This window comes from Neomonachus schauinslandi, chromosome 5 (genome assembly GCF_002201575.2).
Source record: "Neomonachus schauinslandi chromosome 5, ASM220157v2, whole genome shotgun sequence".
Taxonomy (NCBI): Eukaryota; Metazoa; Chordata; class Mammalia; order Carnivora; family Phocidae; genus Neomonachus; species Neomonachus schauinslandi.
Genome location: NC_058407.1, coordinates 7,145,992 through 7,169,462, shown reverse-complemented (window position 1 = coordinate 7,169,462; position 23,471 = coordinate 7,145,992). Strand labels below are relative to the sequence as shown.

General features: G+C 54.0%; 3 protein-coding genes across 5 annotated transcripts; 2 read left to right on the top strand and 1 right to left on the bottom strand.

The window, feature by feature from the left end:
• Positions 1–1,404: 1,404 nt before the first annotated feature.
• On the bottom strand, positions 1,405–11,058 carry NAGA (alpha-N-acetylgalactosaminidase). Of its 3 annotated transcripts, none has more exons than XM_021687752.1 (10): positions 10,946–11,058; positions 10,430–10,520; positions 9,532–9,667; positions 8,938–9,109; positions 8,275–8,452; positions 7,827–7,921; positions 6,992–7,153; positions 5,506–5,703; positions 4,293–4,436; positions 1,405–3,809 (listed from the first exon to the last, which is right to left on the bottom strand). In XM_021687752.1, exons 2-10 carry the CDS (start codon positions 10,443–10,445, stop codon positions 3,675–3,677), a joined length of 1,236 nt encoding a protein of 411 aa, XP_021543427.1. In that variant the 5' UTR covers positions 10,446–10,520; positions 10,946–11,058; the 3' UTR covers positions 1,405–3,674. The 3 variants fall into 3 exon arrangements, with proteins under 3 accessions (XP_021543427.1, XP_021543428.1, XP_044771717.1); XM_021687753.1 differs by having other exon boundaries at positions 4,293–4,433; positions 10,946–10,998; XM_044915782.1 differs by lacking the exons at positions 1,405–3,809; positions 4,293–4,436 and having other exon boundaries at positions 4,509–5,703; positions 10,946–10,998.
• A 5,212-nt stretch (positions 11,059–16,270) lies between these two features.
• PHETA2 (PH domain containing endocytic trafficking adaptor 2) lies at positions 16,271–17,315 on the top strand. Its single transcript, XM_021687754.1, has one exon. The coding sequence runs from the start codon at positions 16,271–16,273 to the stop codon at positions 17,051–17,053; it is 783 nt and encodes a 260-aa protein (XP_021543429.1). The 3' UTR covers positions 17,054–17,315.
• A 1,495-nt stretch (positions 17,316–18,810) lies between these two features.
• SMDT1 (single-pass membrane protein with aspartate rich tail 1) lies at positions 18,811–23,238 on the top strand. Its single transcript, XM_021687755.2, is given in 4 exon segments — positions 18,811–19,325; positions 19,327–19,410; positions 20,947–21,087; positions 23,005–23,238. Coding segments are annotated over 3 exon segments (324 nt in total). The 5' UTR covers positions 18,811–19,223; the 3' UTR covers positions 21,085–21,087; positions 23,005–23,238.
• The last annotated feature ends 233 nt before the right edge of the window (positions 23,239–23,471 follow it).

The following is a 23,471-nucleotide window of genomic DNA, read 5'->3' as shown; positions in this document are numbered from 1 at the left end:
CTAGCCATCTTTTTTTTTTTTTTTAAAGATTTTATTTATTTTGACAGAGAGAGATACAGCGAGAGAGGGAACACAGCAGTGGGAGTCGGAGAGGGAGAAGCAGGCTCCCCGCAGAGCGGGGAGCCCGATGCAGGGCTCGATCCCAGGACCTGGAATCATGACCTGAGCCGAAGGCAGACGCTTAACGACTGAGCCACCCAGGCGCCCCTCTAGCCATCCTTTTAGGTGTAAAGTGGTATCTTGTGGTTTTTATTTGCATTTCCCTAATGGTTAGTGATGTGGAGCACTGGCCATTTGCTTATCTTCCTTGGAAAAATTTCTATTCAGATCTTGTGCCCATTTTTAAATTGGGTTGTCTTTTGATTATTGAGTTGTAAGAGTTCCTTATGTATTTTAACATAAGTCCCTTTTATGGCATGTAAATTGCAGACATTTTCTCCCATTGTGTGGGTTGTCAAATTATAGCTACAGATCTTCCTCTGATCCCTACTTTCACTCCATGTTTTGCTATGTTGTGTTTTTGTGTTTGGAGTACATTGTATGTTCATTTTCATTCTTCTCAAGCATCTTCCCTAGTATGTGCTGATTTGCTTCTGTCTTGCTTTCAGAATTCTCCCTATGTCTTTTGAGAGTTTGATTGGGTTCTGTCTAGGGCTGAATCCCTTTGAGTTTATCCTACTTGGAGCTCATGAATTTCTTGGATGTGTAGCTTAATTTTTGTCACCAAATAGGGGAAACTTGTAGCCATGATTTTTTTCAAGTATTCTTTCTGCCCTTTCTTCTTCTGTGTATGTTGGTGTGCTACATGGTGTCCTGTAGGTCTCTGAGCCTCTGTTCATCTTTCTTCATTCTGCTGTTCCTCACACAGGTCAATTTCAACGGACCTATCTTTGAGCTTGCCGATTTCTTCTGCCTGGGCGTGTCAAATTAATTTTTTTAATCTCAGTTATTATACTTTTCAACTTGCATTTGGTTCCTTTCTGTAATTTTAGTCTCTTTACTGATATTCTCTATATAGTGAGACATCATTCTTATTCTTTCCTTTAGCTCTTTATACATGGTTTTCTTTAGCTCCGGGAATGTATTTAAAATAGCTGATTTAAAATCTAGTACTAGGGTAAACTAACGCATTACCAAGCTTGCTGTTCCTACCAAGGTTCTACTGTCTGTCTTAACTGAAGGCACTCTGGGTTGCTGCAGGCTTTTGATTAATTTCCAGAGTTCTGTGAAAGTTGATTCTGATAATATGTGGCAAGTTTTTCATTGCTTTTATGGAGGGAACGAACATTTGGTGGTTATTACTGGACCACTTTTGTTGACTCCTTGCTTGCATTTTGATTCAAACAAACTACAGAAAGATATTTTTGAGACAGTTGGCAAAAACTGAACACAGAATGGTTATTAGATTATTAAAAACTTTATTTTGATGGCCAGGAAAATTGTATTAAGGTCACATATATTTTTAAAGACCTGTTAGAGCTACATAGTGGTATTTACAGTTTTCTTTGATTTGCTTTCAAATACTCCAGCTCACAAAAATTATGTGTGGGAAGACAGCTATGAAATATCGGCACATGTTGATGGTTGTTCGAACTGGGTAATGGGTACATGGAGGTTCACCATTTTATTTTTGTGTTTGAAAATTTCTGTAATAAAATGTTTCTTAAAAGATGAGGTGTACCCTTGGGTCCAAACAAGGATGCCTTGAACTGGGAAAAAATAATTGAGCTCCTAACTGGCCTTGGGTAGAAGGGAGTAAAACAACGCCTGGATGATAGGCAGGGTGTGATATCGAGAGCATGAAGGCTAAAGAGATAGAATCAATCTGGCATCCCCAGGGTAAAAGGACAAGTTATACCACAAGTGAAGACACGTAACGGTGTCTTGGTCTGGAAGGCAAATAAAGGTCAAGTCCGGGCTGCTCCCTAATCCTGACTCCCAAGTCCATGGTCTCAGCCACCATCCCTGCCACATCCCAGGGTGGTGGGAAAGATTTCTTTCCTAGGACTGGCCAAAGAAGTGTACCCCACCTGAGGCCATTCCATCTGGCTTGAACAGGACTGTGGTCAAGATCCAAAGCTGGAACTTATGCATGAGGTGACAGGCCTCCAAGGGCAGAGGCCTCCAAGGGAGGAGGTAGGTTTCTGACCTTCTAAGTGACCCACAGCCTTAAGACATCAGCTGGGCAAAGGGAGCACTCCCTGATGACCCCAGACTCAGTCAGTGAAGCCCCAGTAATCTTAAATGACACTGTAAAATATGCACTTGTAAAACCTTTATACCATATTCCTATAAAGGAACTCAAACCCTGAGGGAGGGAGCATGGGAGATCTACCCAGAAGAGTTCCCACAGGGCAGGATAGTGAAGGCCTGGGGCACTGGGTGCTCCCACATTCAAAGCCCAAGGGAACCCTACCTGCCTGCTCTGCTGCCAGCTTTCCAAGTGGGGACAAGAGCCACCAGGGACCACAGGCGCCCTGTGGCCTTAGCGAAATGAATAGGGCTTGGGAAACAGGAACCAAAGGAAGGCAGTCAAGAACCTGCCATTCTTTTCCTTTCCCAAGGAGGAGGAGAAGGAAATATATTTTAAGACACAAAGAGCCCCTCGACTTGTCTTTGGACGCAGCTGGGGATCTGAACCTCCTCTGAAGCCAGGTTAGGACAAGAGAGGCCGAGGGAGGGGCTGGGGCACTGCCAGGCAGAGGGCCAGCTGCCGTGGCCCTGTGGGAGGAAGCTAGCTGACCCCCTCACTGGCACCCCACTCCGGGGCACCACCGAATGAAGCCCTGTCAGAAAGGGGGACATGAGCTGACAGGTGCCTGAAGCAATAACACAAAATCCTTAGCAGATCAGGGTCTTCTTGCGGCAGGAGGGCCGAGGAGTGAGTCCGAATGGGGTGGGGAAGGCGTGCACAAGACAAAGGGCCTGGGAACATTGCTACTCTGCTTCGCTGTGTCATCACGACCACTGTGTTGGGCAGAGCAGGATGGCTCCCTGGTGAGAGGCAAGTCTGGCAGGTCTAGGAAGTACAGTCTGCGGGTCACTTTGGAAAATGAGGAGCCAGAAGATGCCACACACCTTCCATGTGAGGTGAGATTTGAAACCAGCACCCTGTGTGCTGCCACCCAGAGTCCCTCACTGAAGGTGCCCGTGGCCCCAGGTCCATATTGCAACTACTCGATTAAAGAACAGCTTTATTGGTAACCTGACGGAACCAAGGTTACCTAGGTGGTGTCAGCCTGCAAGGCCTTCTCCAGGCAGGAAAACCAATCACACGATTCATGGGAGTTCCTGACAAGAGGTCAGATCTCCACTCCTAATCATAAGAAAAATTCCAAATCCTGGTTTCAGAGTGAACAAAAAGGTCGGAGGGTATCAGTCCCCCTGCTTTTGGGGGCTCAGGAGGCTGGCTGAGTTGTTCAGTAACATCTGTGGGGCTGCGCAGACAAGGTAGAAGCCAGGAATGCCACGGGAAATCGCCCCAAGACGAGTTTCCAAGAAGGTTCACACTTGGGCAGGGCATGGACCCTGGCCCTGAGATTGCACTTTGGGTCTGACGTGGGTCACCGAGTGGGCCTGGGTATCAGAGAACCCTGCCTGCTGGCCTCGGCATGTGGAGGCTCCACAGTCTGGGCTCAGCAGCGCCGCCACAGCCTGTCACATGTCTCAGCTCCTCAGTGCTGGGGCGTCCCCAGCTTCCTGATGGGATATAGGTACCACATCACCACCCCTGAGGGGTTGATGATCACTGTGAAGTTGGTTTTAGAGTGGAGGCCACTGATGACATCACCCGTGTAGACGTTCTGGGCCTGCAGCGGGAGGAGACAGCACCAAAACCACTATAAGAACAGCTGCACAGAGCCCCCCTCCGAGGGCTGGAAAGCCTGGACTTCGGCCTGTCTGTGGTGGGCCTCTGGGGTGCCCCACAGAAGTGAGAGCCCTGCACCTCCCGTCACTTCTCCACTGGCAAAGCCAGCAGTGGCCCAAACACGCAGTGGCGAAAGCCCCAGCCCACGGCCAGCCTGAGGAACGTGCTGGCAAGGACTGACCAATAAGGGGACGCAGCCTCAGAGCCCAGGCCTCAAGTATACAGAGTAGTTCTGTTTGCAGAGCTTGAAAACACCAGTGCACAGAAGGGTACCAGCAGAGCCCTGCATGCCTGCAGCTGCCCCTTGGGCTCCTGCCAGAGGACCCAGGGTCCAAGGCCTAGGGGAGGCCACGTGTGAGTGAGCACCACCCCCAGCAAGCCCCCCCAGGGGAACCCGCAGCCCCGCAGGTAGCAGGGTACTCACCTCATACGTGCTGGAGTTGTCAAAGTTCAGCTGGGCGAGGGAGGTGTGGTAGTGATAAGGCATATCTGTCCGGCGGCTGAAGAAGACTAAGGCGCTGGCCTCGTTGGCCAGGGGCCGCATGAACACTTCAATGTGGGATTTCTCCTGGGCACAGAACGTGGCTACCGGCTGGCCTCCCTGCTCAGGCAGGCCCTGAAATCCCCACCCTCGCCCTCCTTTGAGCTCCGGGTCTCCCCAGCCTGCACTTCCATGTCATGCAGAAGTTTGAGGGGATACCCCGGCCCTCCAGCACCCCAACTTATTCTTGCCTGACTCAGCAGATGCTCCCTGACACCTCCTGTGTGCCAGGCCCCATGCTAGAACACAGAGACAAATGCTGTATGAGGTCCTGTCCCAGAGAGCTCGTAGGATAAGGGGAGGGATAGACGTGGGCAGCTGCTGGCGCTGGAGTGGAGGGCACTGTCCAGTAAGAGCGATGAACTCTGCCCTGAGCAGCCAGGAGGGTGAAGCCCCACCTTCCAGAAGGTCCCTGGGCCTGGTCCCACCATAAGCCCCTCCGGTAGGGATTAGTTACTTCCTCTGGGCATCACCAATTCTGCATGTGCCTTCTCTAAGTTGTGTGGATTTCTTTTAACTAGAGAGGTGAGGATCTGTGCAAGCTTTGAGGCTCTACTGTTGGAGTTAAGTTCTACTGTACCATTTACTAATTGTGTGGCCTTGGGTTACTCAGACTCCTCAAGTCTCAGTTTCCTCATTTGTAAAACAGGGAAGGAGTATTCACCTTCTGAGAAAAGGTACCCAGAACGCCCAGTACACAGCAGGTTCTCAATAGTTAATGCTAGTCTAGTACTAGTAGTAGTTGCATTCCTTGGCTCAAACAACTCCTAAGCTCAGGAGGGAAGCCCTAGTTCTCTGCCAGACATCACAGACGCGTGCAGAAGTCTTGTACTTCCAACCCGAGGGGCCCCACTGTCCCGTGTGTACTTGTGGGGTGATGCGTCTCTTCCCCAGGTCCCATGAGCTGTCCTGCTCTGGCAAAGGGGGGAATATGGCTGGAGCAGCTCCCAGTAGAATCCTTGACTGAATGCAACCAGGAAGTTAGGGCTGAGCAGATTTCAGAGGCCCAGCCCTCTGTGACCTCCAGGCTTGCAGCCTTGTTCTCAGGGGAGCCCAGTCCCTTGGCCTCGCCTTCCCTCTCCCCACACCCCAGTACCTTGAGAATCCTGCGTCCCTGGATGCCCAAGGGATCCTGGTTGATTTTGATCATGAGTGGATTCTGCAGAATGTCCATGTTCTGGGCAGAGATGGTACGCAGGTCGGTGGACATGAAGAGGGGGGCTGCCAGCACCGTCCATAGGGCCATCTGGGCCCGGGCTTGCTCAAAGCTGAGGCCAAAGTTCCCTATGAGCAGCTGGGGGCAGAGAAGAGAGGAGCGTTCAGCTCTATCCTCTCCAGGGAGGTAGGCACGAGGCCCAACCCTACACATGTAGCCAAGGCAAGAGGAGATGGAGGAGGACAGTCTGTGGGGCCTGGTCTGTGAACACCATTTCCCAGCGGCGTGGCCTTGGGGTTAGTGAGCACTCTCCCTGTGAACCTCAGCTTTTTATTTCACCAAGAATATGGGGTGATAATATGTTCTGGCCACATCACAGGTTGTTCAGATGATCCAACGGGATCCCCTTGCCAAAAGCGTTTATAAACTGGAACACCAATGTCAAAAAATACAGTCAGAGTGGAAGCGGTAGGTAACCAGACCTGGACAGAGTCCCTGCTCCTGCCCCTAGCCACCCACCTGCTCTAGCCACAGGTGACAGGACCAAGGGGGACTTCCTGACCCCAGGGCAACCAGTCCACAGACTGGACACAAACAATCATTGTTAACGCAACATGGTTACGTACTTAGTGATACCAATTGAATAATCATCGTGTGTGCGCCAAACTATGCCGAGCATTTTAAAGGATCATCCATTTCAGTACTCAGCAACCATATATGAGGTTGCTACTATTCTCATTTTCCAATTGACAAAACTGAAGCAGCACAGAAAAAATTAAGTCACTTTCCCAAGGATAAGTGGCAGAGCAGGAACTAAAACTCCAAAGCAGGCCAATTTGTTTCTCCAGGTGTCTATCTGGCCTATGTAATAATAATATGTACAATAATGTAATTGTGATAATCATCACTGGTAGTAAATGCTTGTTGGAATGAAGAGACAGCTATAAAGTCATAAGATAAATTGCAAAAAAATCTTAAGTCACCAGGGCTCTGAGTGAGGCAGGTACGAGAGGCCCACTCTGCCCATAGAGGCTCCGCAGGAGGGTACCAGGGCACAGGGCAGGGCAGTCTAGGGAGGGAATGGCAAGAGTGTGTGGACTCTTCATGATCTTCACCTTCCAGAGGACTAATGTCACACAAGAGTCACTACAGACCAAGTTCTCAGGTTTCAAGAAACATCAGAACTGCCTGGGAAGATGGTTAACAATGGGCATTGTGAGGCCCTCTTCGAACATTCTGATCCAAGAGGTGGGGGTGGGGCCCTGGGATCAGATGGGTAAACAAGCTCCCATGGTGAGTCTAACGCAGCTGGTTCAAGGACATGTTTTAGAGACACTGATCTAGAACCTGGCGGTGAGCATCCAGGAAGACAGCACAGGGCAGTGGGGAGCAGGTCTGTCATGGCCATCCCCCTCCATGCTGGTACCATGTCTGGGTCGTTCCAGTGCCCAGGGCCTGCCACCGGCTGCAGGATGTCCTGGTTGTCCACAAACCAGTTCAGGATGGAGAGCACGCTACTCCAGGAGTCCTGGATGTCATCATAGTTGCGCCAGAGGTTGCAGATTTCTGCCAGCAGAGTGTAGTTCACCTGGATGTTGGGGGAAGGCAGAGTCCAGCACAGAGTCACGCCCTGCCGCCTGGAAGCGGGCATAGGGGCTGAGGAGCCTCAGCAGGAGACACGGAGGGCAGGGGAGGGGGAGTGGGGAGAGAACAGGCCCTGAGCCAGATTAGGAGGAGGAAGGCGTCCCCTGCCCTCTCATGCCACCTGGGGCCAAGCCCAGGGTATGGGCCCAGACTGGTGTACCCACAACCCTCCCCATCGCACTCCCACCCCTGTATTCTCTCAGTGAGTCCCACCATCTGCCAGCACTCTCCCTCTGGTCTGATCCCACCCTTTCTAGTGTCCTAGGTGCTGAAGGGCCCCTGGGGAGGCTCAGCCCCACCTGCCTGGCCTCACCAGCCTTCTGAACCTCCTGGCCCACTCAGTACAACCAGGAGTCTGCCCACTTGCTGGATGATGTGTGTCAGCCCATCACATGTGGTTCCTATGCCTTGGACGCCCATCCCTTCAGCCCACCTCACAAGTGTCTCTATTCTCTAGACCCAGGGCTGGCTGAGGCCCCCCCGGGGTACTTATAACCCTCTCCTAGACCCACAAATCAGCACATGGGCAGCTATGATGAGAGCAGCCCTGTCTGCACAAGAGGCAAGGAAGCTTGGGTGTGGGGCGCACTGCCAGGCAGGTGCACAGAATGGCTTACCTTTGGGGGAAGGCCCCCTTCATAGGCTGGCCAACTGCAGGAGAAGGCAATGGGGCGGCCTGTGGCATTCAGGGCAGCTGCCATCTTGGGGTACCCTGGAGAAGCCCAACCCCCACACCTTAGGACTGAGGAGGCTCAGGAGGAAATCTGAGGCCTCAGCCCAAACCTCCCACCAAATGTGAGGAAACTGAGACTCAAAAGAGGAGGTGCATCCCCCTGTACCCAGAGCTGCACACATTTCCTTGGTGGGGCATGGTGCCAACCCATCTGTCAGAAGCCTGGGAGGCAAGAATCCCCCCAGCCTCTGGGTGCAGGGAATTGGGAAATACTACCCCCTAGAGGCCATATGGACAGACGAGCTCAAGTTCAGCCAGGTGGGCACCTGTGAGCTTTCCATGGCAGCCCCTCCCCATATACCTGATGGTCCCCAGCCAGCTCTAGGACCCACCCTTGGCCCGTTCCTCAGGGGTCGAAAAGCAGCCATCCAACTTCAGCATGTCCACCTTCCACTCGGCAAAGGTTTGAGCGTCCTGAATCACCTTGTCTAGCGTGGTGCCTGGGTAGCCCATACAGGTGAAGTTGCCCATGTCCCCGTAGATGCCCAGCTTCAGGCCCAGGGAGTGAGCCTGTGGAGGGTTGAGGACACCATGGGCTCAGGCGGGGAGCCACCTCACAGGCACATCTGACCAGGCCCCATTATAAAACTATCAACGGCTCCCCACTGTCCAAAGGAAAGGGTCTCAGTTTGCCGGCCTGGCCTCTGCTAACCATGGTCCTTCTCCTCACTCCCAACACACACCTCCCATTGGCAGTTTCTGGCTTCTAGGCCTTGCTTCTGCCATCCCCTCTGCCTCAAATACCATTTCTCTTGTACCAGCTCAAGAATTGTCTCCTCTGGTGAATCTGAAATCCCAGGCTGGATAAGATGCCTTTCCTGGCTCTTACCCACCACAGTGGGCCCAAATGAGCTGTTCATTTATCTGTTTCCCCCAACAGACTGTGAGTTCTTAAGCAGGGATTGTGGAAATGAACCCTAAATGAAGTGGTGGCTGTGTGTGGGGGGGTGTGGTGTGGACCCCCACCTAAAGGGCAGGGCTGGGGTGGGGCTCACATAGTCAGCCAGGAAGGCAATGCCGTTGGGGAAGCGCTTGGGGTCGGGCACCAGGCGGCCTTTAGCGTCACGCCCACCAATCCAGCAGTCGTCGATGTTAAGGTATGTGTAGCCTAGGTCCCGCCATCCATCCTGTGCCAGGTGGTCGGCCATCTCCATGAAGAGCCGCTCACTGGTGATAGGCAGGGGATGGGGCAGTTCAGTCACTCCCCACCCCCTTCCTAAGAGCTTTTCAGACTTCTCAGATAATCTGAGTGTGAATCCAGGCTATAAGAACCATAATCATGGTGGAATGAAAGGAGTGGCTGGGCCCCCAGGCTTGCAAGACTGAGCCAGCCTGGCTTTCACAGTTATCTTTCAGTGACCTCTGGGTCTGGGTCCACCATAATGCCCCTGCCCCACAGGCCTGACAGTTCCCAGAGAGGCCCCAAGCAGGTCACAGGCTGTCTCAGATGTCCCAAAAGTCACCTCCGGCTGCATTCTCTCTGGAATGGGGCGCTCTGACCCTGCCCTCTTTTCTAGCTGACCCTCCACTCTCTGCCCCCACTCTGCTGGGTCTTGAGCAAGGCTTGTGAGGTGGCGGGCCTTCCTCACCTGATGCAGTTCTTTGGGTCCTCGTCACAGTTGGTGTTGCAGCGAAAGCGTTCCCAGGCCAGCCAGCCCATGGGTGGCTTCTGCAGAAGCCCATTCTCTAGCATCAGCACCTGGGCCACCAGGACCAGCAAGACCACTGCAGGGGGGTTGGAAGGATGACTGTCAGCAGCTCCCATAGCCCCAGCCCTGACGCCACCCCATCCCAATGCTGTTCGGCTCTGCAGAGGCCACTGGCCTTCACCTTAGGGGAACCAGACTCCTGGGCTTAAGGTAGAACTAGCTCTTCCTGCAACTGCTGGCCCCTGCGTTTGAGGCCTGAGTCCCCACTTGCTGTCCCCACAGCAGTGCTGGAATTCGTAAAAACTCAGTCCTGAGGTTGCGTCCTTTCTATACCCTGACCAGCTCCCCCCATATACACAGAACTTGATAGAACACGGTAGTCAGACTCCGGGTCTCCCATCCAGAGCTCTCCACCACAGACCGGCCCCAAGAGGCCTCAGAAGGACTTAAGGGGTCAGCCAGCTTGGACCTGCACCTAGCCAGCCTACCTGGGTGAACCCTTGCCCCTCAGGCCGGTTTCCTTATCTATAAGATAAAGTTACTGTACTGACCTAACAGGGCTGTTCTCTGCCATGTTGATAACACATAAAATAGGACCTCTCCACTTTGAGGGAGAGAGGACATGAAAGGAAGAGGCCTCTTTGGAGGGAAACTGATTCCTCCGTGGGGAGGATCTCCTTTCTGGCCCAGCTCCAAGAATGAGAGAGGAACATGTCTCCCCACATACCCACATCAGGGAAGGAGGCCCAGACACCAGAGGGCTGGAACTTCCTCCAGGTAGCCCCAACCCCCAACGGGTCACCTACCCGCCCCAAACCACCCCCACCCGCGTAGATACCTGTCTTCAGCAACATTGCTCTGGACTCAGCGTCTCAGACCTGACCAGATCTGCTCTGCTTTTACCAGCTTTATACGTTGGACTTTGGAAGCTATGAAACGTTAGAAAAGCACTGGGGTCACTACTGCGTCGCTAGCTCCGCCGCCCTCAGCCTTGGGCGTGGGCCCCCCACTCCGTCCCGAAGTCGCCCTCATTGCCCACCACTCCCGGCCCCCAGCCATCACTTCCCCGAGCCTGGGGAGGCCTCAGAAATACTGAACAAGGTGTCTTAGACGTTAGACCCCACCCTCTCTGTAGTGCTGGGAACCCCGAGCGCCCACGGGCGGTCTTCCGCCGGGCCGGGGCCACAAAAAGGCAGCGATCGCCTCTGGGACGCCGGGGAAGAACTGAGGCGTCGGGCTGGAACCAGGCTTCGGACTCCCACCGGGTCTGGGTTGCCCCCGGCCCCCAATGACCGCAGCCCAGCAGCCCCAGAGCGGGGTCCCTCCCCCAGAGTGCCCCACTCACGGAACTCACCCTGCGGACGCCCACAGAACGCCACCCGCCTCCGCCTCTGCCTCTGAGGCAGCCGACCAATGCTGTAACCCGATTGGCCCACTGCGTTCCAGGGGGGCGGAGCCTGACGGCGGCACGCCTTCCCCGGCGGAACCTATCAGAATCCCCATAGCAACGTCATGTCCCGCCCCCTGTGGGCTCAATAAGCCCTCCCCCGAACCTCCCAAAGCCCCGCCCCCTTCGAGCTCCGGCTCTGAGCCCACCCCCGGCGGGCACCAGCCGAGCGGGTTTAAGAACTGGGTGACCTGGGTACCACGGCTCCCGCAGAGGGTAGTCCTTTCACCTCTGCGGGGTCCCTGAAGGCAAGCGTAGTGCCCGGCACAATGTAGACGCTTAGTAAATAGTATGGCGTGAATATCTGCTTTATTAAAAGGAAGTGAGGAAATGCCATGAAGCACGACCCAAAATAAGCCACTCAAAAACGGTAGTCGAGGGCGCCTGGGTGGCTCAGTTGGTTAAGTGACTGCCCTCGGCTCAGGTCATGATCCTGGAGTCCCTGGATGGAGTCCCACATCGGGCTCCCTGCTCGGCAGGGAGTCTGCTTCTCCCTCTGACCCTCCCCCCTCTCATGTGCTCGCTCTCTCTCATTCTCTCTCTCTCAAATAAATAAATAAAATCTTTAAAAAAAAACGGTAGTCGAGGATGAATAGGCATTACGACAAAGATGGGTGGGGGAGAGCAAACCAGGTGTAGGGCACTGTTTTTGCAAAGCCAAGAGACTCTCCTCCCCTACCTGACACTCTGGGCCAGCCACCGGTTGTACTGGCCCAAGCACGCACTCTGCACATTCCTTCTCTTTCATTCATCAAATATTTATTGAGCAACTACTAGGTAGGTGCCAAACACTTTATTCTTTGCACCTTCACTTGGATGGTCACTGGGCATCTCAAACATAACTGGCCCCAAACTGAACACCGAAGACCTTCCATTTCTCAGGTAAAGCAACTCTCCATATGCTCAAGCCAAAACCTTGGAGTCCTCTTTGCCACCCCTTTCCCTCACTCCCCACATCCAGTCTTTTGGCAAAGCCTGTTGCTCTCTACCTTCAAAACCCACCTCTCATTACTCTCCCAGCAACCATCACATCTTGCCTAGATTATTGGTTGCAGCAACCTTGTCACCCATCGGCTTCCACCTGCATTTGTTCTCTCCACAGCAACCAGAGTACTCCTTTAAAACATAGCTCAGGTTGGAGCACCCGGGTGGCTCAGTAGGTTAAGTCTCCCATTCTTGATTTCAGAGGGTCATGAGATGGAGCCCAGGGTTGGGCTTCTGCTGAGCATGAAGCCTGCTTGAGATTCTCTCTCTCCTTCTCCCTCTGCCCCCCCCCCCCCCCCCGCCCCTGCTTGCTGGAAGGCTCTTTCTCCCTCGCTAAAAATAAATAAATTAAATTAAAAAATAGGGGCGCCTGGGTGGCTCAGTTGGTTAAGCGACTGCCTTCGGCTCAGGTCATGATCCTGGAGTCCCTGGATCGAGTCCCGCATCAGGCTCCCTGCTCAGCAGGGAGTCTGCTTCTCCCTCTGACCCTCCTGACCCTCCCCCCTCTCATGTGCTCTCTCTCAGTCTCTGCCTCTCAAATAAATAAATAAAATCTTTAAAAAAAAATTAAAAAATAAAACATAACTCAGATCACGCCTCACTCCAGACCCTGTGATGGCTGTTCATCCGAGTCTAGAGACTCACAGATTTACAAAGCCCCACCCACATATTCTGACCCCATCTCCTACCGCTCTCCCCCTCCTCCCTGCCTCCCTGCCACACGATCCTCCTTACAGTTCCTCAAACACACAACAGGTCTCTTCCCTCTGCCTGGTATGCTCTTCCTAGAGATTCTGGCATGACTGGCTCCCTTATTTCCTTACAGTATTTCTCAAAGGCCACCTTCTCAGTGAGGCCTACGCTGACCATCCTATTTGAAATTGCAGCCTCGCTACTCTAGCAGTTCCCAAGCTCCCTGGCCCTCCTATATTTTTCATACCACTTATTCCCTTCTAACACATTTATTACGGTTTCTATTATTAACTGACTAAAATTTAGTGGAAGAGACAGATAACAGGAAATAAAAGCATAAATATAGGGAAGTTTCTATAGTGGGTAGTGCTATAATGAAAATACAACGCAGGGACGTGATAGAGACTTGAAGGTAGGCTACTTTCCTTCGCCTGGTCAGGGACGGGACATTTGAGCTGAGACCTAATTGATATGAAGGAGCCCTAAGACGTTAGAGCCGAGGGGTAGGGGCAAGAAGGAAGAACACTCTAGGCCGCAGGCAACTGGAAAGGCTAGAGCTCTGAGCTGGGAACCACCAAGTTCATGGGCAGATATTCCGACCTCACCGGCTGCCATGGGCCGTCGGAACCCTAGCGTCCGGCGTGCGGTTGAGCACTCCTGCAAACTTCACTTACAGCCTACCAAACAGACCGACTCCAGGCAGAGCCTGGGGGCCGCGGGTGGGTGGCAGGCCGCTGGGAGTGGCGGAAGCAGAAAAGGATAACCCCCAGAAACAGAGATGCGAGAATTTCAGGGGCCGGGTGGAGTCGCCAGGAAGCTCGGCCGGGCCTCGCGGGCTGGATAGGAGCCCGCCCAGAGGAGGCGCCGGGCCGAAGCCGTCCCAGGCTTGGCTCTGTGGGAAAAGTGGGCCGGGCGGGATGAGGGGGCTGGAGAGGGGGAGAGAAGGACTCCGTGTTCTCCCGGCGGTGGGCTGGGCCCGAGGCCCGCGGACGGCCTGCGGTGGGGCCCTGGGTTCGAGGTCGCCCGCCGCTGACCAGCTCTGTCCGGGCCTCTCGGGCCTCAGTTTCCCTCCCGCGTGGATCCAGGGGCGGCTTCGCGGACCGCCCGGTGAGCCGCGGGAGCGGAGGGGAGGGGCGGGAGGGTAACTCGAGGCGCCCGGAAGGGGTCTCCCGGCGCCCGCGGCCACGTTCCGGCCCTGGCGGAGGCGCGGGGTCCGGAGCCGGGATCGCCCCGAGCCGCAGGCTCAGCCCATCCCGCGGGCCGCCCTCCTGGGCGTCGGCTCGCCCGGCGGCGCGGAGGGGAGCGCGAGCCCGGCGGGCTCTGGAGGAGGCGGCCCCGGGAAGGCGTGGCCCGCGGAGACGTGGCGGGGCAGCCCCACTGCGCGGACCCGGAGACTGAGGCGGCAGCCGCCGCTGTGCCCGGGGGCTCCCGGTGAGGCGACCGCTGTTTTCGGGCGGTGGCGGGTCAGGGGCCCACGCCCCAGCCCGCCCAGCTCCCCTAACAAAAAGAATGTGCAGACACACGGTGTACCGGCCCCCCGCGGGCTGTGCGGTCCGGGTCCCGCACCCCTGGGAGGGGTGGGGGCCGCGCCCGCCCCCAGGCTCGCGACCCGGGCGGGGGCACTGCTCCTTCGGGCCCGGAGCCCCTGTCCGCGCCCGGGTGCCGGGAAGACAGGGGTGAGGCCGACGCCAGGACGGAACTCAGTGAGCCCCCCCGCCTCCCGCGACCAGGCACTGGCATGGCCCCGCCCCCGTGGGCCCCGGCGGGTTTCTCTCCATAGACCTTCTGGTGACCGGTCCTTACGTTACTTCTTTCTTAATTTTCCCATTCATTTATTATTTATCTTTGTCTGCTCACAGTGTGTCTCCCCGCTGGAATGTAGGCTCCAGGAGGGAGGGATTGCTTTGTCCATTGTTGTATTCTTGGTTATTTCAATACTTTCGGAGGTCCTCTTCCTGATGGGCTGGATATTGGAGGTTACACCGGCAGCCGAGCTGAGTTCCTCCCGAGAGGAGTCCTGCCCTAGACATTCGGGGGGGCTGGGGAGAGTGCTGTAAACAAAAAGGGCATCACTGTGGGGGGAAGGAAAGGAAAACAGACGTGACGGGCTGCTGGTTGGGTCAGCTTGTGATCAGGAGCACCAGCGATCAGGGCAGGCCTCGCAGATTAAATGACTTTGGCCCACAAATAACCCGTGGGACGTGCTAAAAGGGAAGAGCAGTGGGGCGCCTGGGTGGCTCAGTCGGTTAAGCAGCTGCCTTCAGCCAGGGTCATGATCCCAGGGCCCTGGGATCGAGTCCCACATGGGGCTCCTTCCTCAACAGGGAGCCTGCTTCTCCCTCTCTCTCCCTCTGCTTGTGCTCTGTCAAATAAATAAAAATCTTAAAAAAATAAAATAAAATAAAAGGGAAAAGCAGGAAGCTGAGGACACTTAACTCTGACCTTGCCTTTTGGGGCATCGGGAACTGAGCTCAGCAAAGTGATTGTCAATTGCTCTTAAGTGCTTGGTCTGGGTGGGCGGGTGGGTAGGGAGATTATCAGGGTGTCAGGGGAGGCTTCTTGGAGGAGGAAGTGGTTTAACTGGGCCTCTAAAACTGAGTAGGAGTTCTCATCCTTTAAGATGCAGTGACGGGGTTTGACAATTGTTTTGCAGGTGCCCTAGGAACCACAAAGTCAAAGGGCTAAGCCGAGTGGCTGGACAAGAGGCCCTCGCCCTCTTGCTGTGAATCTGCTGGTAAGTGGGTCCCTGCCGAGACTCGCCCCCAGAAGGTGTGAGGGAATCAGGAGACCAAGCTCTGCTTCTCACTGGTCATGCAGTCTTGGGCAGTTCATCTTCGCTGCTCTGGGCCTCCGTTTTTCACGAGTCAGGACAGTTGGATTAGGTGCCACTTATGATCCGTGGGGTATGCACATTCAGTGGTTGGGGTTGGTCCTACCCAGCCGTGCCCTGTGTTCGTACCACACTCTTGTTTGTTTAGCGATCCCCATCTAAGCGCCCCCAGTGGAGGAATGGGGCCGGCCTGCCCCACCCTGCCTTCATCTGGCCCCGAAGGGTACAGATTCTTAACTAAAGGATAACTGTGCCATTAACGAAGAAGAGAGAGGCTGGCAGGGGCCCAGGACGGTCACAGAAACCTTGGAGGTTTGGCCTCAGGGTTGGAGCTAAGGGTCCCCTGGATTAAGGGATGGTTTAAGCACAATGATTTCTATGGGTTCGGGGTCCATTTCGGCTCAGCTGATGCTTTTTTCTTTGGATGTTAAAAAGCTGTATCAAACCCCTCCATTCCTTCTGGTCTGGGACAGTCACATTATCCTTCTCTCTGAGTCCTCTGCTGTCCAGTTTTTTGCATGCCCCTCACCCTTTGAGAGGAAAGGCAGGGACACCAACCCATTTCACAGATGAGGACACTGAGAGCTCGGGGCACAAAGCAAGTGAGTAGAGGCCTCAGGGCAGGGGCCCAGGTCTCCTCCAGAGCCAGCATTCTTTTCCCAACAGGGGCAGAGAGGCTGCTTTCTTCTCTGACCTGTGGCCACCCGTCTCCCCTCACAGTTCTTATGGGAGCCATGAAGCTGAATGAGAGGAGTGTGGCCCACTATGCACTAAGCGACTCCCCGGCCGACCATACGGGCTTTCTGCGCACTTGGGGCGGGCCAGGGGCTCCACCGACCCCCAGTGGCACTGGCCGAAGGTGCTGGTTTGTCCTCAAAGGCAACCTGCTCTTCTCCTTTGAGAGTCGTGAGAGCCGGGCCCCGCTGAGCCTGGTGGTGCTGGAGGGCTGCACAGTGGAGCTGGCCGAGGCTCCCGTGTCTGAGGAGTTCGCCTTCGCCATCCGCTTCGACGCCCCTGGTGTGCGCCCACACCTGCTCGCGGCCGATGGGCCCGCGGCGCAGGAGGCCTGGGTGAAGGCCCTGTCCAGGGCAAGCTTTGGCTACATGCGCCTGGTGGTGCGCGAGTTGGAGAGCCAACTGCGTGATGCCCGCCACAGCCTGGCCTTGCAGCGCCACTCATCCTGGAAGGCCACTGGTGGCCACTGTAAGCCCCAGGCTCCTGACCGCCGGTCTCCGGGCCTGGAAAACGGTCACTCCCCCTCCAAGGATTGCAGCCCCATGGACTTGGTTGAAGAAAGGTGCAGCAGGCCAGCAGGGCGGGGCTTGGCCAAGTGGCAGGGCCCTGCCAGGCACTTCCTGGGCAGGAGGCAGAGCCCCTCCTGCCCTGAGACCTCCTACTTCTCTACCCTGCACAACTGGTATGGCGAGGAGATCATGGAGCTGAGGCAGAGGTGGCTGCAGAGGGTCTGGGGGAGCCAGCCAGAACGTGAGAAGCAGGATGGGCCCTGAGCCTCAGCCTTTCGGGTTCCGCCCTTATCTTGCTGGTCAGGACTCCAGGGCCAGTGCTTTTTCAGGAATTTCAGGTTTATTCGGTGTAAAGTTGCTTTTTTTGAGAGGGTTCTTTCCTTCCTGCTTTTTAGACCTTCTCCAGGTTCCAGATCCACCCCCGTGCCTGGAGGGGACTGAGGAATCATTCCTTCCAGCCCCTTTATTTCCGGAGGCCCAGAGAGGAGAGGGGGCTTGCTTAGCAGCCCCAGAGCCAGACCCAAGTCTCCCGCCGCTGTGCTGGACTGCCCCTCGCTCAGGGGATACTAAGGAACGGGAGGAAGTGGGGACTATTACATGGCCACAGACTGCCGTGCGTTTTTACCTACACACCAGACTACAAGCACAACTTCCTACACCGGGAGTCTTGTGTACATTTAAATACCAGTTGGCTGAAGTGTTGGCTCGAGGGACTGACATCATCCGAGAAAGTAGATTTATTGTCCCGGGGGTTTCTGGGGCCCAGCTCTTCCTGAGTGGTGGGGCATAGGACCCCACTCTGCAGTTTGGGTGGGGCCCTTGGAGGGAGAGGGCCTTCAGCCAGCAGAGGGATTGATTCTGCTCAGAAAGTGTTGGGGCCTCCAGCTTCTCTCCTTCGCTGCCCTGTCTATAGATGGTGCTGGTCATTGCCCCAGGAGGGGCTGGTGGCAGAAATCCTTCCTGTATTCTGTCCTTAGAAGCTAGTTCCTGGAGCTGCCACTTGGGAAGCTAAAGGAGTTGGGAGGCAATGGGGCTCTTTGGGGAAGCCAGGTTGTTATTTTGGTTCTCAGTCACGGTCATTCTAGGAGCTTGGACACGGGATTCCCAGCACCGTGTGATAAACTCTTCTCTCCTAACTGTACTCCCAACGAGCCGTTCCTGATCCTGAACCTGGCCTGGGAACTCATTCACCGTCCTGCTTGTCAGCCAGTGCTTATCTGCCAAGACCCTCTCATTGCTACTTTCAGCAGCAGTGGTGCCAAGTGTTTTCTTATTGATCGTTTAGGGAGGCAAAGTGGCTGGATGGAGAGAGCCAGCAGCCAGACTAGCCTGAGCCCTGGGGGTGTGGCAGCAGCGGCTGGATGGAAGATGCAGAGCCTGGTCCAGACATACCCCCTCTGCCTGCACACAATTTGCCCCTTCTTAGCCTCTCCAGCCCTTATTAGGACCTTGGGTACACTGCCCAGGGCCCCACTAGGTCTAGAAGCTTCGACTCAGCCTCGTAAGTCCAGGACGCGGAGAGGCCACCAGGGTCCGGCGCCCATTCCGGCGGGCTTGTTTCCCAGCCCCATGCACGAGCCCACAGCCCACTGCGCCTTGTTTTATACACAGATACTACAGGCTTTTGTTATCGTTTTTTTACGGTTACAATGTTTTTTTATATGATTAAAACACTAAGTTTTTATTACTCACTTTGGTTCCTCGTTTATTTCAACAATCACTTGACCAATTTTGGCGAAAGCCCCCACCTCCCCCCTTCATTTGCCTATATATAACGCATACCTTGGCAAGAAATAAAATTACAAAATCATGGGGCGCCTGGGTGGCTCAGTCGTTGAGCGTCTGCCTTCGGCTCAGGTCATGATCCCGGGGTCCTGGGATCGAGCCCCGCATCGGGCTCCCTGCTCCGCGGGAAGCCTGCTTCTCCCTCTCCCGCTCCCCCTGCTTGTGTTCCCTCTCTCGGTGTGTCTCTCTCTGTCAAATAAATTTTAAAAAAATTACAAAATCATCCAGGTAGTACAACTAATAGGTCTGAAAATAAAAAAAGAAAAATACAACTGTTTGAGGGTCGATGAAAGTGACTTCTCTTTTCAACAATCACCGGCTCTGCCCCGCCCGGGCGCTCCAGGGTGAGGGAACAATGGCGGAAGTAAGAAGGCTCCACCGGGACCGCCCGCCTGACGACCCCGCCCGCCAGGCCCTGAACGAGGCGGCTACTGCGGCGTCGGCCCCCCTCGTGACGTCAGCACGTCGGGCGGGTGACAAACGCCTCTTTCGCACCGCCACAGGAACTAGGCGCACTGCGCAAGTGTGCGGGCTGGGTCTCGCGTCTGATCCCAAAAGCCTCGCGAGGGTTGGGGCGTTGCGCTTCCTGAGGGCGTCCCAGGGGCCGGGTGGTGGGGTTCGGGTGCCGGGCTAGGGGCGGAGCTGGGAGATGGCGTCCGGAGCGGCTCGCCGGCTGGCTTTGGCAGCCGTCCGATCCGGGGCTTTCCGGAACGGACCGAGCTTGAGGAAGGGTGGCGATGTCTCCGCCGGAGGGGGGTGGTTCAGGTCGGAGCCTGGTACCGTCGAGGTCAGTCATCGTTACTCGCAGCGGCGCCATTTTGCCCAAACCGGTGAAAGTGAGTGTCTGCCTGGAGGCGGGGCGAAGGGGCCGCGGCCAATCATTATGGGGAGTGTGTGCGGGTCGACGCTGACTGATAGGAGCAAAGGCCAATCATACGACCGCCTTAGACCGGAAGACGGATCAAGGACAAAGTTAAGCAGTGATGCGCTGCTTATTTTGACAGGTGGGAGGAAATGGGTCAGATCCCGGTATTGAGTTGGGCGCACGGAGACAGAGGATGGGGGGTGAGAGCTGAGAAGGACTGCACTTTGCACTAGTTCATCGTGGGGAGCGTGGTGCCCTAGTTCTCCAGGCCACAAGACGGCTTTATGTGTCCAGTGTAGACAGATCACGTAACCACTCCGTTCTTGTCTACCTCACAGTTGATGGGATGAAATAATGAGTTGTGAAAGGGCTTTGTAAATAAAGGGTACGTGGGACAGACCTTATATTTTTATGAGTTTTGACCTAGTACTTAATTCACGTGATTTGCAGTCCTGAGAGGTGGGCAGGGAATTACTACAATCACTGTTTCTACAAATGAAGAGTCGGGCCAAAGCAGTGAAGCCGTGAGGCTCCAAAGCTAGCAGTGAGTTAGGGTCTGGAATTCAGGTGTCTGGCTGGTACACCCCCCACCCCCAACCAGGTCCTATTTTTTTCCACCACTGAATGCCATCACATGCCCTGAGTACTCTTGGGTTTTTCTAAGTAAAATGGAAACAGCCCCTTACACCAAACAAGTTTGCTCTTTGACTCCAGGGTTGTGTGGGAGTTACAAAACAAAAATTCTCTTAAAGCTAGTATGGCTAGTGCTGGCTCGCACAGACAAGTGAGTTCAGGATTGTGTGGCAAGCAGCAAGGTCCATACTGGGGAAGAGCTGCCTTATAAAAAGGCATAGCTGGAAAAAAATTTTTTGAAACTCCGTAGGAAAATATGAGAGGGTATGTTGAAATTCTACTGAAACTGCCCCAGTCCATCTGACATCTTTTATGGTAAAGACATGCTTTTTTTTTTTAAAGATTTATTTATTTGAGAGAGCGAGAATGAGAGAGAGAGAGTACATGAGAGGGGGTAGGGTCAGAGGGAGAAGCAGACTCCCCGCTGAGCAGGGAGCCCGATGCGGGACTCGATCCCGGGACTCCAGGATCACGACCTGAGTTGAAGGCAGTCGCCAACTAACTGAGCCACCCAGGCACCCAAGACATGCTCACTTTTCCAAAACATGGTTGTTTTTAAGATTTAACGTGGTGAAATTAAACTTCTCAGGCACTGGGGAATCTGTTAAAGAACTGTATGGAGTATCCTTCCACTGTACATGCACATCTAATTTTTAGATGTCTAGAATGAATGCATTATACTTTTCTTTCTGGTAGCCACATTGATGGCCATAAAATAACCTTATCTCTTCTTTTTTCTTGCTCTGAATGTTTCCAAAATCAAGTAGTTGCGTATTACGGGTCTGGGGTCCACCGGAGTACCCCTGAGGGGCCAAGCTTTCTGTGGTCCAGAGTTGGTTCTGGAGCTCACAGCCACCGCTCTGACCCTCTGCAGATGTCCTTCGGCCTTCTTCGTGTGTTCTCCATTGTGATCCCCTTTCTCTATGTCGGGACGCTCATTAGCAAGAACTTTGCCGCTCTACTTGAGGAGCATGACATTTTTGTTCCAGAGGATGACGACGACGATGACTAACAGGTAAGACTTCCTTTTCTCCTACGTGAACCAGGAACAGGAAGGGGGTGGGGCATCTAAACTCTGATGCAGTTTGCCCTGGTAGCAGTTTCTGGTCCCTTGAAACGGAAGTGCAGACCTTTAATAAGTTGACTCACTTGGCTGTTTTTATTTTGCCTTTGCTCTATGTTGATGAGAAAAACATCTTACTGCCTTAAAAATTCACTGGGATGGGGTGCCTGGGTGGCTCAGTTGGTTAAGCGGCTGCCTTCAGCTCGGGTCATGATCCCAGGGTCCTGGAATGGAGCCCCGCATCGGGCTCCCTGGTCAGCAAAGAGCCTGCTTCTCCCTTTCCCTCTGCCTGCTGCTCTGCCTGTTTGTGCTATCTCTCTGTCAAATAAATTTTTAAAAACCTTCACAAAAAAAAAAAATTCACTGGGATGGGGCACGTGGGTGGCTCAGTCGGTTAAGCATCTGCCTTCAGCTCAGGTCAGGATCTCAGGGTCGAGGTGGAGCCCCGGAGCCCCATGTCAGGCTCCCTGCTCAACAGGGAGTCTGCTTCTTCCTCTCCCTCTGCCCCTTCCCCCCCTGCTCTTGCTCTTTCTCTCAAATAAATAAAATCTTAAAAAAAAAATTCAATGGGATCTCTTCCAACTGGGTTGATCCTAACCAGACTTTTTGTCTTTTATGTACCCTTATTCTCTCAACCCACAAGTTTTCTTAACAATTTAATGCCTTACACACCCGTCCCAAACAGCTTTATTCTCCACATTGAAATTTAGAAACTGCAGGTCTTCACCATGGTCAGCAAGGTCACCAAACTCTGTGCCTGTTCCATTCAGCTTTCTGGTGTTGGCTTCTGGTGTTCTAATACGTGCTGCTTGGCTGCCTTTCTGTTGTGGTTAAGGACAGTTCTGGCTCCGGAGTCTGACATTCAAGCTTGCCATGACCTGGTCACACCCGTTATTCCAGCCTCATCTTCCATATTCCCAACAGCACACCTATCCCCAATATTCACTATTTCTTGAATTACCCACATGCTTACCACTCCCAAGCAGTGGCTCTTCCTTCCAATTGGAAGGTTATTATTTCTCACTACTCCTTTTTTTTTATTATTCATTTGACAGACAGACAGACAGCACAAGCAGGGAGCCCTATGCCGGGCTTGATCCCAGGACCTGGAGATCATGACCTGAGCCGAAGGCAGGCGCTTAACCATCTGAGCCATCCAGGTGCCCCTGTTTCCCACTACTTACTTCCACCAATTCTTCATTGTCTTTGATGAAGTCTTCCCTCATTCCTCCATTTGAAAGTGACTGCTGTGCCCTCTGACTGACCAGTACCTCTTGTGACAGTATTATGTGCTTCAGTACACAGGCACACCCCCAAATTCTACTAGACTAGGAGTTTCTTGCTGGCAAGGAACATGGTTGTTTTTTGTTTTTGTTTTTTTTTTAAAGATTTTATTTATTTATTTGACAGAGAGAGAGAGCTAGAGAGGGAACACAAGCAGGGGGAATGGGAGAGGGAGAAGCAGGCTTCCCGCCGAGCAGGGAGCCCGATGCGGGGCTCGATCCCAGGACCCTGGAATCATGACCTGAGCCAAAGGCAGGTGCTCAACGACTGAGCCACCCAGGCGCCCCCATGGTTGTTTGTTTTTAAGTAAGCTCTACACCCAACGTGGGGCTTGAAATCACGATCCCAAGACCAAGAGTCGCATGTTCACCAACTGAGCCAGCCAAGCGCCCCCCGGCAACATGTTTTTTATACCTTTGGGCCCCCAGTGCCTGGTCTCCGATGACTCTTCATTAAATGTGTGAATGAATAAACAAACTGCTTTGCTCCTGCCTTGTTTGGTAGAACCTCTCTGGAATGCTCTTTTTGGTATGTGGATAGAGGGCTGCTCTGAGCCCAGTTCATTGCTGCTTTCCTTTCTTACAGGACACGGAGGAGGTACAGAAAGGAGACAGCCCTAACTTAATTATGATGGTGATGCTCACAGCCTCTCCTGCTTCCCTGTCAGAAGGGCCCAGGGAAAGCCCTCAGCCTCCCAACACCAGTGAAGCCTCCTGCACCATCTGTGACCATAGCCCAGATCCCCAGGCTCTGGGAGGTTCCCAGAAATGTGCTGTCCACTGAGCACAATCAGCTTACGAATAAACATGATAAACATCAGCTCTGTATGACTGCGTGGTGGCTGAAGTGTCTCAATAGGAGTGACCCCAGCTGCAGTTTCTTGTCCCTGCAGTCCTTTCTCTAGCAGCTGAATGGATAGGCCTTTGACTTACAGCCGAAGATTTCCAGGCCCCCCCTGGATCCACAAAGGCAGTTACAGGCACCTGGGACCTATTTCCATTATTTACAAAAGCCCAACAGAAACTTTCCCCTCAGTAAAGATGCACAGGATA